General features: G+C 36.4%; 1 protein-coding gene and 1 pseudogene across 5 annotated transcripts in view; both read left to right on the forward strand.

The window, feature by feature from the left end:
• The window catches only part of PLEKHB2 (pleckstrin homology domain containing B2), a 49759-nt gene that overhangs the window by 20607 nt on the left and 13654 nt on the right, over positions 1-15498 (forward strand). For all 5 annotated transcript variants that reach the window (XM_077861215.1, XM_077861213.1, XM_077861212.1 and 2 more), the window contains 2 exons: positions 8278-8317; positions 10449-10538. In XM_077861215.1, the coding sequence (XP_077717341.1) occupies positions 8278-8317; positions 10449-10538 (130 nt within the window). The remainder of the gene's footprint in view (positions 1-8277; positions 8318-10448; positions 10539-15498) is intronic.
• LOC144291608 (signal recognition particle 19 kDa protein pseudogene) lies at positions 8500-9270 on the forward strand (annotated as a pseudogene).

Raw genomic sequence — 15498 nt, forward strand, 5'->3', positions numbered from 1 at the left:
ATACAGCCTTTCCTATAGACTGGTGGAGAAATTACCACATGTAAAGTCAGTTTGCCACTTTTTAATAAACTGGACCTGTATTATTACTACTTAAGAATTTAAATACGTATGTTGAACACTTATTTGGCGCTAAGCACTGTGCTAACTGCTTTATATATGTTTTTTAATCTTCACTATATCTTTTTTTTTTTTTTTTAATTTTTATTTATTTATGATAGTCCCAGAGAGAGAGAGAGGCAGAGACACAGGCAGAGGGAGAAGCAGGCTCCATGCACTGGGAGCCCGATGTGGGATTTGATCCCGGGTCTCCAGGATCGCGCCCTAGGCCGAAGGCAGGCGCCAAACCGCTGCGCCACCTAGGGATCCCTCACTATATCTTATATATGCTATTCTTGTTATAAGAAATTTAGGCCTTGAGATGCCTGAGTAGCTCAGCAGTTGAGCGTCTGCCTTCAGTTTAAGGTGTGATTCTATGGTCCCGGGATTGAGTCCCACATTGGGCTCCCTGCATGGAGCCTGCTTCTCCTTCTATCTCTGCCTCTCTCTCTGTGTCTCTCATGAATAAATAAAATCTTTTTTTAAAAATATATTTTTAAAGATTTTATTTATTTATTCATGAGAATACACAGAGAGGAGAGAGAGAGAGAGAGAGAGAGAGGCAGAGACACAGGCAGAGGGAGAAGCAGGCTCCATGCAGGGAGCCCGACATGGGACTCGATCCTGGGTCTCCAGGATCACACCCCAGGCTGCAGGCGGTGCTAAACCGCTGAGCCACCAGGGCTGCCCTGAATAAATAAAATCTTAAAAAAAAAAAAATTTAGGCTTAATGAGGTTAAGTAACTTCCTATATCACTTTTTTAATGCTCCTATAATAAATTACCCTGAGCTTAGTGGCTTCAAACAATACAAATTTGTGATTGCATTTCTGGAGGTCAGGAGTCCAAACTGGGTCTTATAGTGTTGTCAGGGCCATGGTCTCTGATCCCTTTGAGGCTCTGGGGGAAAATCTGTTGGCTTTCCCTTTCCAGCTTCTAGAGGCTTCCTAGTTTCTTAGCTTCTGGGCCAACCCCTTTTCTTGTGGTCCTCTCTTTGGTTCTTTGCAGCTGGGGAAGGTTATATTTTTAAAGACTTAATGAGTAGTGTGGACCAACCTGGACAATCCAGGGTAATCTCCCCATCTCAAGGTCCTTAACCTTCATTGCAGCTGTAGAGTCCCTTTTGTCCTGTCAGGTAACATTCACAGCTTTTCAGGGTTAGAATCCTGACATTATCCTGTCTACCACACTTCCCAAGATTTTAGAGCTAGTAGACTAGATTCAGGATTTAAACCTGTCTCCAGAGCTCTTTGTTGTACTATACACTGAGGTGTCACATGGAATGTTTTTTATAAATAGTGGAAAAAATATCTGGTACTAGCAGTAATTAGTCTGATGATATTTATGATCTCAGTAAATGTGAACTGATTAAATTATCCTTAAAAAATAAGATCTGAGATTGGGTAAAAAATACAAAGTCTAACTATATAGACTGTTAAGCTACACACTTGAAATAAAATGACTTAGAAAGGTAAAAATAGTTTCAGGAGACAGTTTCCCATGACTGTCACAAATTGGGTGCCTTAAAACAACAAATGTATTCTCTCACAGTTTTGGAAGCTAAGAGTCTAAGCTCAGTGTGTCAGCAGAGACTCCTGAATAGAATCCTCCTTCCTAGTTTGGGTTGTGGTTTGTGATCCTTGACATTCTTTGGCTTGCCACTGCATCAGTTCAATCTCTGCCTCTTTTGTAATGGCATTCTCCGTGTGCGTCTGTGTCCAGATGTTCTCTTAAAAGGGACACCAACTGTATTAGAGTAAGGAACCATAATTAATTCATTAATTAATTGAGTCCCTCTGTAAAGACTTTTTTTTCTTTCTTTCTTTCTTTTTTTAGGATTTATTTATTTATTTATTTATTTTTTTTGAGAGAGAGAGAGTACGTAAGGAAGCACATGCGCCTGGGAAGGGGCATTGGGAGAAGGAGAGAGTGTCCTAAGCAGACTCCATGCTGAGTGTGGAGCCTGACATGGGCTCACATGGGCTCAGGATCTCATGACCCTATAATCATGACCTGAGCTGAAGTCAAGAGTTGAACACTTAATTGATTAAGCCACCCAGACACCCCAAGAATTTATTTCTAAGTAAGCCAAAGGTACTGGATACCAGTGCATTTTTTGGCAGAGGACAGAGTTCAACTCATAACTGAGACCTTTGAGTAGAAGTGGTAAAATGAAGGAGAAATCTTTCAGCAGTAAAGAAGTTCAGCTTTAAGCATCGTGTACAAATAGTGATGGCCAAAGAAAGAAATAGAAGATTTTATTGAGATGTATCATTGTTTTTATCCCCAACTCTCAGAAGCAGTAAGGAGGAGTTAAGTCTTGTAAATTTTCAATAATTGTGAGAGGGATGTTAATTAAAAGAATAAGGTGCTTTTTGGGAAAGCTAAGGAAAAACCCTTGGGAATAGGATATCCTTAGGACCTCAGTGGAGAGTGGAAGGTTCCCCTCAGGGTTTGTCATTCCAGAGCCACTGGAAGGGTTCAAAGGTCACAGGAGTAGGATAATTCTGTGGCTGGTGAAGTGAGCCCTAGCATGAGATATTCAAGAGAATATGCTTGGAAGAGTGTAGAAGCCAGGTTTTTCAGAAAGGACTTAGTGCCACAAGAAATTTTATTCTCTCCCATTATTATTCCCTCTGATTAAAGAAAAGTGATTGAGGGTAACATCTAGTCGTCACATTGTTGGGGTGGAGTGAGGTGGAGCTACCAGTTGATGTCAGATTAGGAAGGGTGTCAAGAAGAAATAACACATAGTATATGAAAGCAAATCCAAGTTTTAGGTGTCATTTCCCTTGTTAAACACAAGACACAAAGAAATGGTGTGACAACTATACTGTAAAGGAAAAATAGGAAGGAAAATATAAGAGCCTCCTCATCTGTGGGAAAAGAAAACCCATGAGACAATGGAATTTTCCAAGAATGCTTTCCTGGCTACCAATTTAAAAATATAACCCCCTCCCTTGCATCACACACACACACACACACACACACACACACTTAACCATCTAACGAGCTGCTTGTTTATCGTGTTTATCTCTTTTTATTAGAGCATAATCTTCATGAGAGAGAGAATTTATGTTTTTTTGGTGCCCTTTTGCATCTGGGTAACCACGATGGTCCATCATAGGGTATATCTGCCATTCATTTTATAATCTAATGTAAAGGCACAAATCTTGGCTCCCTTCCTTGGGTTACAAGCCCAACTAGAAAATGAATTACTGGCATGAAGGAAGGGCTTGAGAATACTCTCAGAGACAGCAAGGGGAAAAGATTAAAGACTTTAGAGAAAAGATCAGAACTATGTTAGACAAGTTAACAAGTTAAACAAGAGTTTATCAGGAAGATTATTGATGTCTGGAAGGTGCAGAACCCAGGAAGGTAGTTAGAAAGTCAGTGCAAGAAAAATTTTCTGAAATAATAGAAGGGAATTTGCAGACCAAAGTCCATAAGAGACAATATTAAATCCAGATACAATATATTCACAATCCAATAGGATACCCTTTATTTAGTGAAATAAATGACAGTAGTAAAGTGCTTGTAAATCTTTTGCGGAATTTTGCAGCTTTACTGCATTCATTAGAAAACCAGAATGTTTGAAAATAACTCACCTTGAAAATAACTTAGCAAAGCTTTCAACTCAAGGATGTAGTGAAATGACAGTAAAACAGAAAAGGGAGGCACCTGGGTGGCTCAGAGGTTGGGCGGCTTAGTGGTTAAGCATCTGCCTTTGGCTTAGTTCATGATCCTGAGATTGAGTGCTGCTTCTCCCTCTGCCTGTCTGTGCCTCTCCCTCTGTGTCTCATGAATAAATAAATAAAATCTTAAAAAAAAAAACAACAGAAAAGAAACTGATATAGATGAGAGCAGAAGGATGGGGAGTCATTAAGAAAGGGAAGGGTAAAGGGATGGAGGGAGAACCGGAAATTTGTGAAATTTAAGACTTAGGGTCTAGTTTTTGTGATTGTATATGGGCAGTTAGTAGGAACAGAATTCGTTACAACTTTTTCCCGGGGTCATTTGGCAATACCCACTGAAATATGTTTATATTTCTTGACCCAGCAGTGTAACTTATTGGCATTTGCCCTATAGAAATGTTTACATAAGGGTGCAAAGGTAATGAGAATGTCAATATTAATAGTATATATGACCAGTCCACCGCTAACATATTTAATGGTGGAAGGTTTCCCACCAAGATTAGGGATAAGACAAAGATTGCCCACTCTTACCACTTCTATTTAATACACCAGAAGTCTTAGATAAAGTAGTTAGGCAAGAAAGAGAAATAAGAGACCTCCAAACTGGAAAGGAAGAAGTAAAATGATCTTTTTATAGATGATTTGATCTCTATATAGAAAACCCTAAAGACTCCACCAAAAAATTGCTAGACCTAATAAATGAGTTCAGTAAAATTACAGAATATAAACCCAACATACAAACATCAGTTGCATTTCTGTATACTCACAAGGAACTGTCTGAAAAAGAAACAATCCCATTTGTAATAGCACTAAAAATAATAAAATACTTAATAATAAATTTAACCAAGGAGATGAAAGCTCTGTACACTGAAAATTACAAGACATTGATGAAAGAAATTGAGGATGATACAAATGGGAAAGATATCATGTGTTTATGGATTGGAAGAATTAATATTGTTAGAATGTTCCTACTCCTCAAGCCATCTGTAAATTCAGTGTAGTTCCCATCAGTCAAATGCCATTTTTCAAATAGAACAATCCTAAAATTCAAGGGGGACCACAAAAGACCTTGAATAGCTAGAAAAAGAACAAATTTGGAGACCTCGCAATTCCTGATTTCAAACTTTATTACAAAGCTATAGTAATCAAAACAGTGTGGTATAGGCATAAACATAGACACATAGGCCATTGTAACAGAATCAAGAGTCCAGAAATAAACCCATGCGTATATAGTCAATATATATTTTTAAAATTTTATTTATTATTTATTTAAGTAATCTCTACACCCAGCATATGGCTCAAACCCATGACCTGAGATCGAGTGGTGTGCTTTTCTGACTGAGCCAGTTTAGGTGTATTTGATGAGGGAGCCAAGGATACTCAATGATGAAAGGATAAACTATTAAATGATGCTGGGAAAACTGGATAATCCCATGCAAAAGAATGAAATGGGAATGCTAACTTAGACCACTCACACAGATTAGTTCAGAATGGTTTAAAAACTTAAATAGAAGAGCCTAAACTGTTAAACCACTGGAAGAAAACATAGGGGAAAAAGCTCCCTTTTTCTTTTCTAAATTCTTGTAAGTTAACATATAATGCTATATCACTTTGAAGTGTACAATACAGTGATCCAATAATTCTGTACATTACGTAGTGTTCATTGTGATAAATTGTACTTTTAATTATCTTCACCAGTGTCACCCATATCTCCCACTCACCTCCCCTCTAGCAACCATCCATTTGTTCTCCATGGTTAAGACTCTGCTTTTTGATTTGCCTCTCTCTTTTTTCCTTTGTTCATTTCTTTTATTTCTCAAATTCCTCAAATGAGTGAAATCATACGGTATTTATCTTTCTCTGACTGGCTTATTTTGCTTAGCATACTACTCTCTAGCTCCATCCATGCTGTTGCAAATGGCATGCAAGATGCCATTCTTTATGGCTGAATAATATTCCTGTGTGTGTATACACGTCATATACATACGTGTGTATACATATACATATTTGTATATGCATATACGTAACATTCATGTTTAGACATACATACATACACACACACTACTTTATCCATTTATCTATTGATAGACATTTGGACTGCTATTTGGCCCTGTAAATAATACTGCAGTAAACATAGGGGTGGCATATACCTATTCAAATAAGTGTTTTCATATTCCTTGGGTAAATATTCAGTAGTGCAATTACTGGATCATAAGGTTCCATTTTTAATTTTTTGAGGAACCTCTGTACTGTTTTCTGTGGTGGTTTCACCAGTTTGCATTCCCACCTTCAGTGCAAGAGGGCTCCTTTTTCACATCTTCACCAACACATATTTTTTGTGTTGATTTTAGTTATTCTGGCAGTTATGAGCTGATATCTCATTTTGGTTTTGATTTGCATTTCCCCAGTGATGAGTGATGTTGAGCATCTTTTCGGCCATCTGGATGTCTCTTTGGAGAAATGTCTTCATGTCTTCTGCTCTGTTTAATTGGATTATTTGGTTTTTGGGTGTTGAGTTTTAGAAGTTCTTTATATTTTTTGGATACTAACCTATATCAGATCTACCATTTGCAAATATCTTTTCCCATTTGGTAGGTTTTCTTTTAGTTTTGCTGGTTGTTTCCTTTGTTGTGGGGAAGCTTTTACCTTGATGTAGTCCCAATAGTTTATTTTTACTTTTGTATTCCTTGCCTCAGGAGATATATCAAGAAGTTCCTATGGCTGATGGGTCAGAGAAGTTACTGCCTGTATTCTCTTCTTAGGTCCTTAATCCATTTTGAGTTTATTTTTGTGTATCATGTAAGAAAGTAGTAGTTTTGGGGGGAAAGCTCTTTAACATTGGTCTTGGCAATGATTTTTTTTTGTATAACTATAAAAGCAAAGGTAAAAGTAAACATGGACTACAGCAAATTGTAAAGCTTCTGCACAGCAAAAGAAACGACAGAAAAATGGAAAGACATCCTATGGAATGGTAGAAGGTATTTGTAAACTATCTACATAATAAGGGCTTAGTATCCAAAATGTATAAGGAACTTGTACAACTTCATAGCAGAAACCCACAGTTTTATTTCAGAATGGGCAGAGGACTTGAGTAATTTTCCAAAGATCTACAAATGGCCAACAGGAAAAGATGCTCAGCATCACTAATCACCAGGGCAATGCAAATCAAAGTCATAATGAGATTACTTCACGTCTCCTAGAATGGCTGTTATTAAAAAGATGAAAGATAAGTGTTTGTGAGAATGTAGAGAAAAGGGAACTCTGGGCACTCTTGGCAGGAATGTAAATTGGTACAAACCACTATGGATATATTATGGTGGTTCCTCAAAAAACTACCATATGATCTAGCAGTCTCCCTCTGGATATATGTCTTAGAGGAAATGAAATCATTATCTTGAAGAGATACTTGCACCCATGTGTTCAGTGCAGCATTATTCACATTATCCAGGACATGAAACAGCCTCAGCAGTTGTTGATGGATAAATGGTTAAAGAAAATGTGACACACACACACGCGCGCAATATTTAATCGTGAAAAAAAGAAGGAAGTTCTGCCTTTTGCAATAGCATGGATGAACCTTGAGGACATTGTGCTAAGTGAAATAAATTAAAGACATACTGTATGTTCTCTCTCACTTTTAGAATCTAAAAAAGCCAAATTTCTAGAAATAGTAGAATGACTGGTGGTTTCCCAGGGCTGTTGGTTGGGGGAAATGGACAGATGTTGGTCAAAGGGTATAAACTTTCAGCTATGTGATGAATAAGTTCTGGGCATCTAATATAGTATGGTGATTATAATGAACAAATGCTTTATTATATACTTGAACAGGTTAAGGGAGTAGATTTCTAATATCACCAGAAAAAAAAAAAAAACAAAGCAATTATGTGAGGGGATGAAGGTATTAATCTTATTGTTATATATATATATATTTTTTTTTTATATATATGTATGTAAGTTTATATATATATAAAACAAAATGATTATCACAATATATATATGAGATCATCATGTTATATACCTTAAACTTAAATGTTATATGTCAGTTTCTAAAGGTAACCAAAAAAATACCAGCATTATTTTCAGTTACCAAAAAATTGACAATCTAAATCTCATATCATGGAACATTATGTAGCCATTAAAAAACAAATGCAGTAGATCTGTGTGTGTGACCTGAACTGAATAAAGCAAGTTGCAGTATAGTAAGCAGAGTGCATTTTCTATTTACTAAAGAGTGAAGCAAAAACTGTATAGTAATAAGATTATGCTTTAAATATTATATAGTGTATATAGCACAGATATATATTTTTTGTGTATTATGTATTTCTTGTGCATGTCTCAAATGCTTTGAATGAGTCTTGGGGTAAGGGCTGAAGACCTGTTCTTGAAACAAGTGTTTTCAGAAATTTTGATACCAACACAGGCTTGAGAATCATTGAACTAGATGTTGGATTGCTTTATATAAAAACATTCCTTTTTCTTTTCTCTAGAGCCTGGAAATTTACACTCCAGGATTCCAGGATAAACACAGTAAGTTGCTAAAGGCAGTCACCAGAAACGTTTTCATTTAGTCTTGCTGTAACAAATGAGAGCCTAAGGGATTAGGAAAGGAAAATGGGATGGGTCTCTTGGCCATCTAGCCATGGCTGAATAGTCATAGCTGGGCAGGGCACCTTTTGCTGATATGAGAGCAAGTTAGATTCTGCCAAACCTTTTAAAAAGGCAAGAGGAGGCCTGCGCGCCCCGGTCCCCGGCGGAGATGGCGTGTGCCGCCGCGCGGTCCCTGGCTGAGCAGAACAGGTTCATCTGCATCTACCCCACGTACCTGAACAACAAGAAGACCATCGCCGAGGGCCGGCGCATCCCCATCAGCAAGGCTGTTGAAAATCCTACAGCTACTGAGATTCAAGATGTGTGCTCAGCAGTTGGACTTAATGTATTCCTTGAGAAAAATAAAATGTACTCTAGAGAGTGGAATTGTGATGTTCAGTACAGGGGCAGAGTCTGGGTCCAACTCAAGCAGGAAGACGGCAGCCTCTGTCTCGTACAGTTCCCATCACGTAAGTCAGTAATGTATGCAGCAGAAATGATACCTAAACTAAAAACAAGGACAAAAAACAGGAGGTGGGGACCAAAGTCTTCAGCAAGGAGAGGGAAGTAAAAAAGGAAAAGGAAAGAAGAAGTGACCGCGTATGGGAGCCACGTCTGGTACTACTGAGAGAGACCATGAACGAAGGCTTCTAATTCAAGAGAAACAGAAGCTTTTTATTTGCATCATTTAACCGAACTATGGACATCTCTGCCTCTCAGCTTCAGCATCAGAGTTGACAGTGAAGTAAATTTGCATCAGAACTTTGCATCTAGCTCTTACGCAGTATAAAAGAAAATTTTGTTTGCTTTTCAACACAGTTTTTGTGGAAGAAAGAAGCATATTTTTAAATGGACAGTGAACTCTACCATAAGTTACTTGAAATCCTGTTATCTGTCCTGTGTGTAATCATGTTTTAGATAAATGAGTTTAATTAAAGATTTGAAATACACATTTTCTTCAACGTCTAGTTAATGAAATAAAATTTGAAACTGGAAAAAAAAAATAAAAAGGCAAGAGGAGCCCTCTGGATATAGGCAACACTGGTTCAAGTGTTAGCTTCTAGAAATGTCTGTTATCTAGAAATTTTTGCAACACTTTGGGTTCTGTGATCTACAGGGATGGCTCATAAAGGACTGCAGAGTCCTTTCTATCGCATAGCATCTCAGCCTTGTGAAACAAGCATTTTTGGAACTTGTACTTGACTCTAGTTCTGCTTCTGAGGTCACTGAGACAGGTAAATCCCATTTGTAGGGGCTTATAATGCCATGCTCGCGTGTGTCAGAATCAAAGCAACTTTTGTGGTCAACATTTTTATTCTTCAGATGGGATTTTTTTCTTTTATCTCTCTAGGAAGAAAAAGTAGAGGAAGCTTATAAAAGAAAGATAATTTGTGCAGGTGGAAAAAGAAAGTACAAAAGACTTAATATCCAAATGTCATTGTTTCCTACTCCTGTTAGTCCAAGATAGTTCCTCCTAAGCCTGTTCTGCAACTCCAGTTACCTTTTCTTTGATAAAAAATCTTCATGGCTGAAATCAGTATTAATGATCCATATAGTTAGAGGTAAGATTCCAAGATGATTCTTTGTATGGAATTTTTTTTTTTGGTATAGATTTTTTTTTTTTTTTAAATAGTGCATAGATTTTTCTTTTCACTGGGAAGTAATTTAATGAAGATTTTTTTTTTAAATAAAAAAACAGACTGTAGAACAATCTCTGACTGCTATATTTCAGACTGTAGGATTTTTATTCAACAAAAGAGTTGTTGAGAGTGACACATCTTTGAAAAGGCCTGGGTAATGGAGACTCTGTGCCTCCTTGGGCCATGAGAGCTTTGTTCTTGCCTCCTGCAGATGGCTGAAGACGCCCCCCCCTCCTGAATTCAAAGGTTACTAGAGTTCAGGGTTGAAAGGGAATGGTGGGGAGATACTTCTGTTCACTGCTTCTCACAGAGCTGTTGTATTTGCTGTTCTAATTTTTAAGAATTTGCTAAATAAAATATATATGCATAGAATCCTAAGAACTTATGGTTGCTTTGTGACAACCTCTTTCATTCTTTGTCTCTTCTCATAGGCTTATGTTGGCTCAGAAGTCCTGTATGATGAAACAACTGTGGCTTCTTCCCCACCTCCTTACACAGCCTATGCCACACCAACCCCTGAGGTAGGGAGCGAATCTTGGCATTTTGGAATCCAAATGAAGGGAAGTTGGGGTCTCTGTGCCACTATCCTTTTATTTTAAGAAATAAATTTTTTAAGAACCCCTTGAGCCAGTAAGAGATTATTTTCTTTCATAAAATTTATAATCTTCATGTTTACATTTTTAAAAGATCTAAAAATGATTCATGTTAATGGTAGTTGCTTTCATAATATGGTATTGATGATTTATGGTTTATACTTAATGATTTACTGGAATTCTCTTTATAATCTGAAAAACTGCTTTAATTTTGAAAAAGAAAACAAACCCAAAACCTTAAAAAATCACATACCAAATACTTTTGGGGTATCTCCTAGTTAGAATTGCCAAATGCTTAGTCCTACATATAGAAGTCTGTTGTGGAAGGTACTTCTGTTTTGTTTTCTTAACTTTTAATTTTGAAATAATTATAGATTTACAGGAAGTTGCAAAAATAATATGTAGAGATCCTATGTACTCTTCACCCAGCTCCCCAGTTGTTACTTGTTAGATAAAATGAAAACCAGGAATGTGAAATGGGCACAATATTTATGTCTGGTTTTGTGTCACTTTATCATATGTATAGATTTGTGTAACCAGCTCCTCTCCTCGGTCAAGATCTAAAACTTCACAAAATCTCCCTTCTACACCCTTACATAGTCCTACCTCCTTTCCTTTCCTAACTCTGTGGTTTGTTCTCTGTCTATATGATTTTGTCATTTCCACAGTGTTACATAAATGGACTCATACAGCACGTGATCACATGAGTTTTTTTTGAGTTTAGTATTTTCCACTTAGCACAGTGCCCTTAAGACCCATCCAGATTGTTGCATGTGTACCCCATTAAGTATTGAGGGGCATATTTACCTGTTGGACTTGTCACAGAGTTCTGGCTATTACCAATAAACCTACTGTGAACACTCATCATGTACAGGTTTTTGTACAAACATAAAGTTGATTTCTCTGGAAAAAATGGCTCCAAATGGAATTGCTGGATGGTATGGTAAGTACATGGTTAGTTTTTTAAAAAGCTAACAAACTGCTTTCCAGAATGACTTTACCATTTCACTTATGAGTATTCTAGTTTCTCTGCATCCTCCCCAGCATTAAGTGGTATCACTGTTTGTTTTATTTTAGCTGTTCTAACAGGTGTTTAAGTCTTAACACCTGTAGTGATCTTACACATTCTGATCTTTTTTTTTGTTTTGTTTTTAAAGATTTTATTTATTCATTCATGAGAGACAGAGAAAGAGAGAGAGGCAGAGACATGGGCAGAGGGAGGAGAAGCAGGCTCCATGTAAGGAGCCTGACACGGGACTCAATCCTGGGACCCTGGGATCATGCCCTGAGCCAAAGGCAGACACTCAACCATGGAGCCAGCCAGGCGTTCCACACATTCAGATCTTAATTTGCGTTTCCCTAATAGCTAGTGATGTTGCCATTTTTTATTACTTGCGATCATATATCCTCTTCAGTAAAATGTCACCTCAGGTTTTTTGCTTGTTTTCTAATTATTATTTTTTTTAACATTGACTTTTGGAATTCTTATATATGTTTGAGATAGCAACCCTCTGTCAGATATGTGTTCTGTAGCGTGTGTTTTTATTCTCTTAATAATGCCTTTCACAGAATTTTAATTTTCATGCAGTCCAGTTTATCACCTTTTATGGTTTGTGCTTTTGTGTCACGTTTCACACTTAACCCAGACCAGGTTTCCTAAGGTTTTCTCCTATGTTATTTTTTGAAAGTTTTATAGTCTCAGGACTTACATTTAAGTGTTTTCTTTTTTTTTCATTTAAGTGTTTTCCATTGTGAGTTAATTTTTTTTGTAATGTGTTAGAGTTAAAAGTCTTTTTTTTTTTTTTTTTTTTTTGAGTATAGATGTCTAATTGTTCCACTACAATTTGTTAGAAAGACTTTTAGTTCTTTTTGGAATTGCTTTTGCATTTCTGTCACAAATCAGTTGGCTGTATTTGTGTGTGTCCATTTCTGGGGTCTCTGTTCAGTTCTATTGATCTGTGTGTTTTTCTTCCTCTGACACCACACAGACTTGATTACTATAGCTGTATAAAAAGTGTTGAGATTGGGTAGACTGATATCCTACTTTATTCTTCCTTCTCAGAATTCCCTTAACTATACTGGTTCCATTTCCTTTCCATATGAAAGTCTAAATCTACAATAAAATCTTCTTGATAGATTTTGATAGAAATTGTTTTAAACCTATGTATCAGGGGATCCCTGCCTGGCCTAGTGGTTTGGTGCCTGCCTTAGGCCCAAGGCGTGATTCTGGGGTCCTGGGATCGAGTCCTGCATTGGGCTCCCTGCATGGAGCCTGCTTGTCCCTCTGCCTGTGTCTCTGCCTCTTGTTCTTTCTGTGTCTCTCACGAATAAATAAATAAAATCTTTTAAAAAAATAAAAAAAAAATAAACCTAAGTATCAGGTTTTTGGGGGGAGAATTGACATCTTTATTATGTTGAGTTTTCCAGTCAATGAATGGACTTTTAGATGCTCTTTGATTTTTTTTTTCACCATTTTGTAGTTTCAATATAAAAATCTTGTACGTTTTGTTAGATTTATACTTTAGTATTTCTTTTTTTTTAATCTTGTCTATGATATTTTATTTTAAATTTCAATTTCCCCAAGGTTTTTGATTTTTGTTTGTTGATCTTATAGCTTGTGAACTTACTAAGCTCACTTACTGGTTCTAGGAGTATTCTTTTGTACTTCTTTGGGATATGCTACATAGACAACCATGTCATCTACAAATAGAGTTTTACTTCTTCCTTTCCAATCTGTGTGCCTTCTATTTCCTTGCCCTGGTTGGAATTTCTAAGTAAGTTGAGGAAGTTCCCTTCTTTCCTAGTTTTCTGAGAGGGTTGTTTTCTTGTTTTGTTTTGTTGTTTTTTAATCATGAATAGGTGTTGAATTTTGTCAAATACTTTTTCTACATAATTTCATATGGCCATGTGATTTTTTTTTTTAACCTGCTAATATGATCATTGATTTTCAAATACTGAACCAGCCTTGGATCCCTGGAATAAACCTCACTTAGTTGGGTGTATAATTCTTTTCATTTCTTGCTGAATTCTGTCTTTGCTAATATTGTTAAAAATGTTTGCATTTATATTCATGAAGGATATTGATCTGTAGTGGGGCTTTTTTGTACTCTTATTTTGGTATCAGGTAATACTGGATTTATAGAATGAGTTTTGAGAAGTGTTCCCTGCTCTTCTATTTCTTAGAGAGATTATATAGAGTTGGTGTTTCTTATTTAAATGTTTGGCAGAAATCTCCAGTGAGATAGTCTGGGCCTGAAGATTTTTTTGGGGGGTATTTTTAATTACAAATTCTATTTTCTTAATAATTATAGGACTGTTCATCCTCTGTTTCATATTGAGTGGGTTGTAGTGATTTGTACTTTTTGTGGAATTGGTCCTTAGCATATAAGTTGTCTGACTTACATGTGCAACTCTGTTGTTTGGTCAAGAGGCATTTATATTTTCTTGGTGGATTAACTGTATTATAATGTAATGACCCTTTCTGTTTCTTTTGTCTGATGCCTGCTCTGATATTGATATAGCCACTTCTGCGTACTTTTTATTGTTTGCATGCTATCTCTTCCCATCTTTTTTCTTTCAAGCTACATATATCATTACATTTGAAGTGAGTTTCTCATAGGCAGTATGTGATTGGGTCATCTCTCCTTGTATTTATGACAAATTATCTTGTAATTGATATGTTAAGGCGATTTACATTTAATGTGATTTTTGATATGTTAGGTTTAAGTATGCCACTTGTTTTTTGTTTTCCTTTGGTTCTCTTTTTAAAATTTCTCTATGTTCTCTTACTTACGCTTTTTGTGAGTTATTTGAACATGTTTTAAAATTGCATATTTTAAAAAGATTTATTTATTTTAGGGTGGGGAGAAAGAGAGCGGGAGGAGGGGCAGAGTGAGAGAAAGAATCCAAAGCTGACAGAGCTGACATGGGCTTTATCTCACAGCCCTGAGCTCATGACCTGAGCCCAAACAAAGAGGGGGCACTTGACGGGATGAGCACTGGGTGTTATTCTGTATGTTGGCAAATTGAACACCAATAAAAAATAAATTTATTATTAAAAAAAAAGAGTTGGATGCTTATTTAACTAACTGAATCACTCAGCTGCCCCAAAAATTGAATTTTAATTTATCTGTAACGTTTCTTGAGTGTATCTCTTTCTATTGCCTTTTTAGTGGTTGCTCTAGTTATTATGTCATTCATATATATGTATTTTTCAAAATCAGGTGTTTACATTTCTTTTATATACGAGAACCACATTAGATGATATTAGAGATTTTGTTTCAGCTGTCAGACTTGTTAGAAAAGTCAAGCTGTGAAGAAAAGTTTATTATATTTACGTGCATTTCTGCTCTGACCATATTTTCTTACCTCCTGATGTTTCAAGATTCCTTTTTTCAATTGTTTACTTTTTGCTTGGTGAACTTCCTTTTGCCATTCTCTTAGGATCAGCTGGTAGCAAATTCCGTTTTCCTTCACCCAAGAATGTCTTGATTTCTTCTCTATTTCTGAGGGATATTTTCACTAGTATAGAAGTCTGACATTTCTTTGGACATTTGGCAAGTGTGTGCTATTTCCTTTGGCCTTCATAGTTTCTGAGGACAAATCTCCTATCATTAAAATTTCTTCCCCCATGTAGGTAGTGCATTGTTTCTGGCTACTTTCTTTGTCCTTAGTTTTGAGAATTTGACTATAATGTGTTTTGGTATGGATTTTGCAGGGGCTTATCTTGTTTGGTATTCAGTTTCTTGAATATGTAGATTTTTTTCCCCTAAATTTGGGAAAATTTAGGCCATTATTTCTGGAATGTTTTTTCAGTCCTACCCCTTTTCTCTTTTGAACATAATGACATGGGTGTTAGATATCTCAGATTCTGTTAATTTTTTTTTAT

The sequence above is a fragment of the Canis aureus genome, chromosome 20 (genome assembly GCF_053574225.1).
Source record: "Canis aureus isolate CA01 chromosome 20, VMU_Caureus_v.1.0, whole genome shotgun sequence".
NCBI lineage: Eukaryota > Metazoa > Chordata > Mammalia > Carnivora > Canidae > Canis > Canis aureus.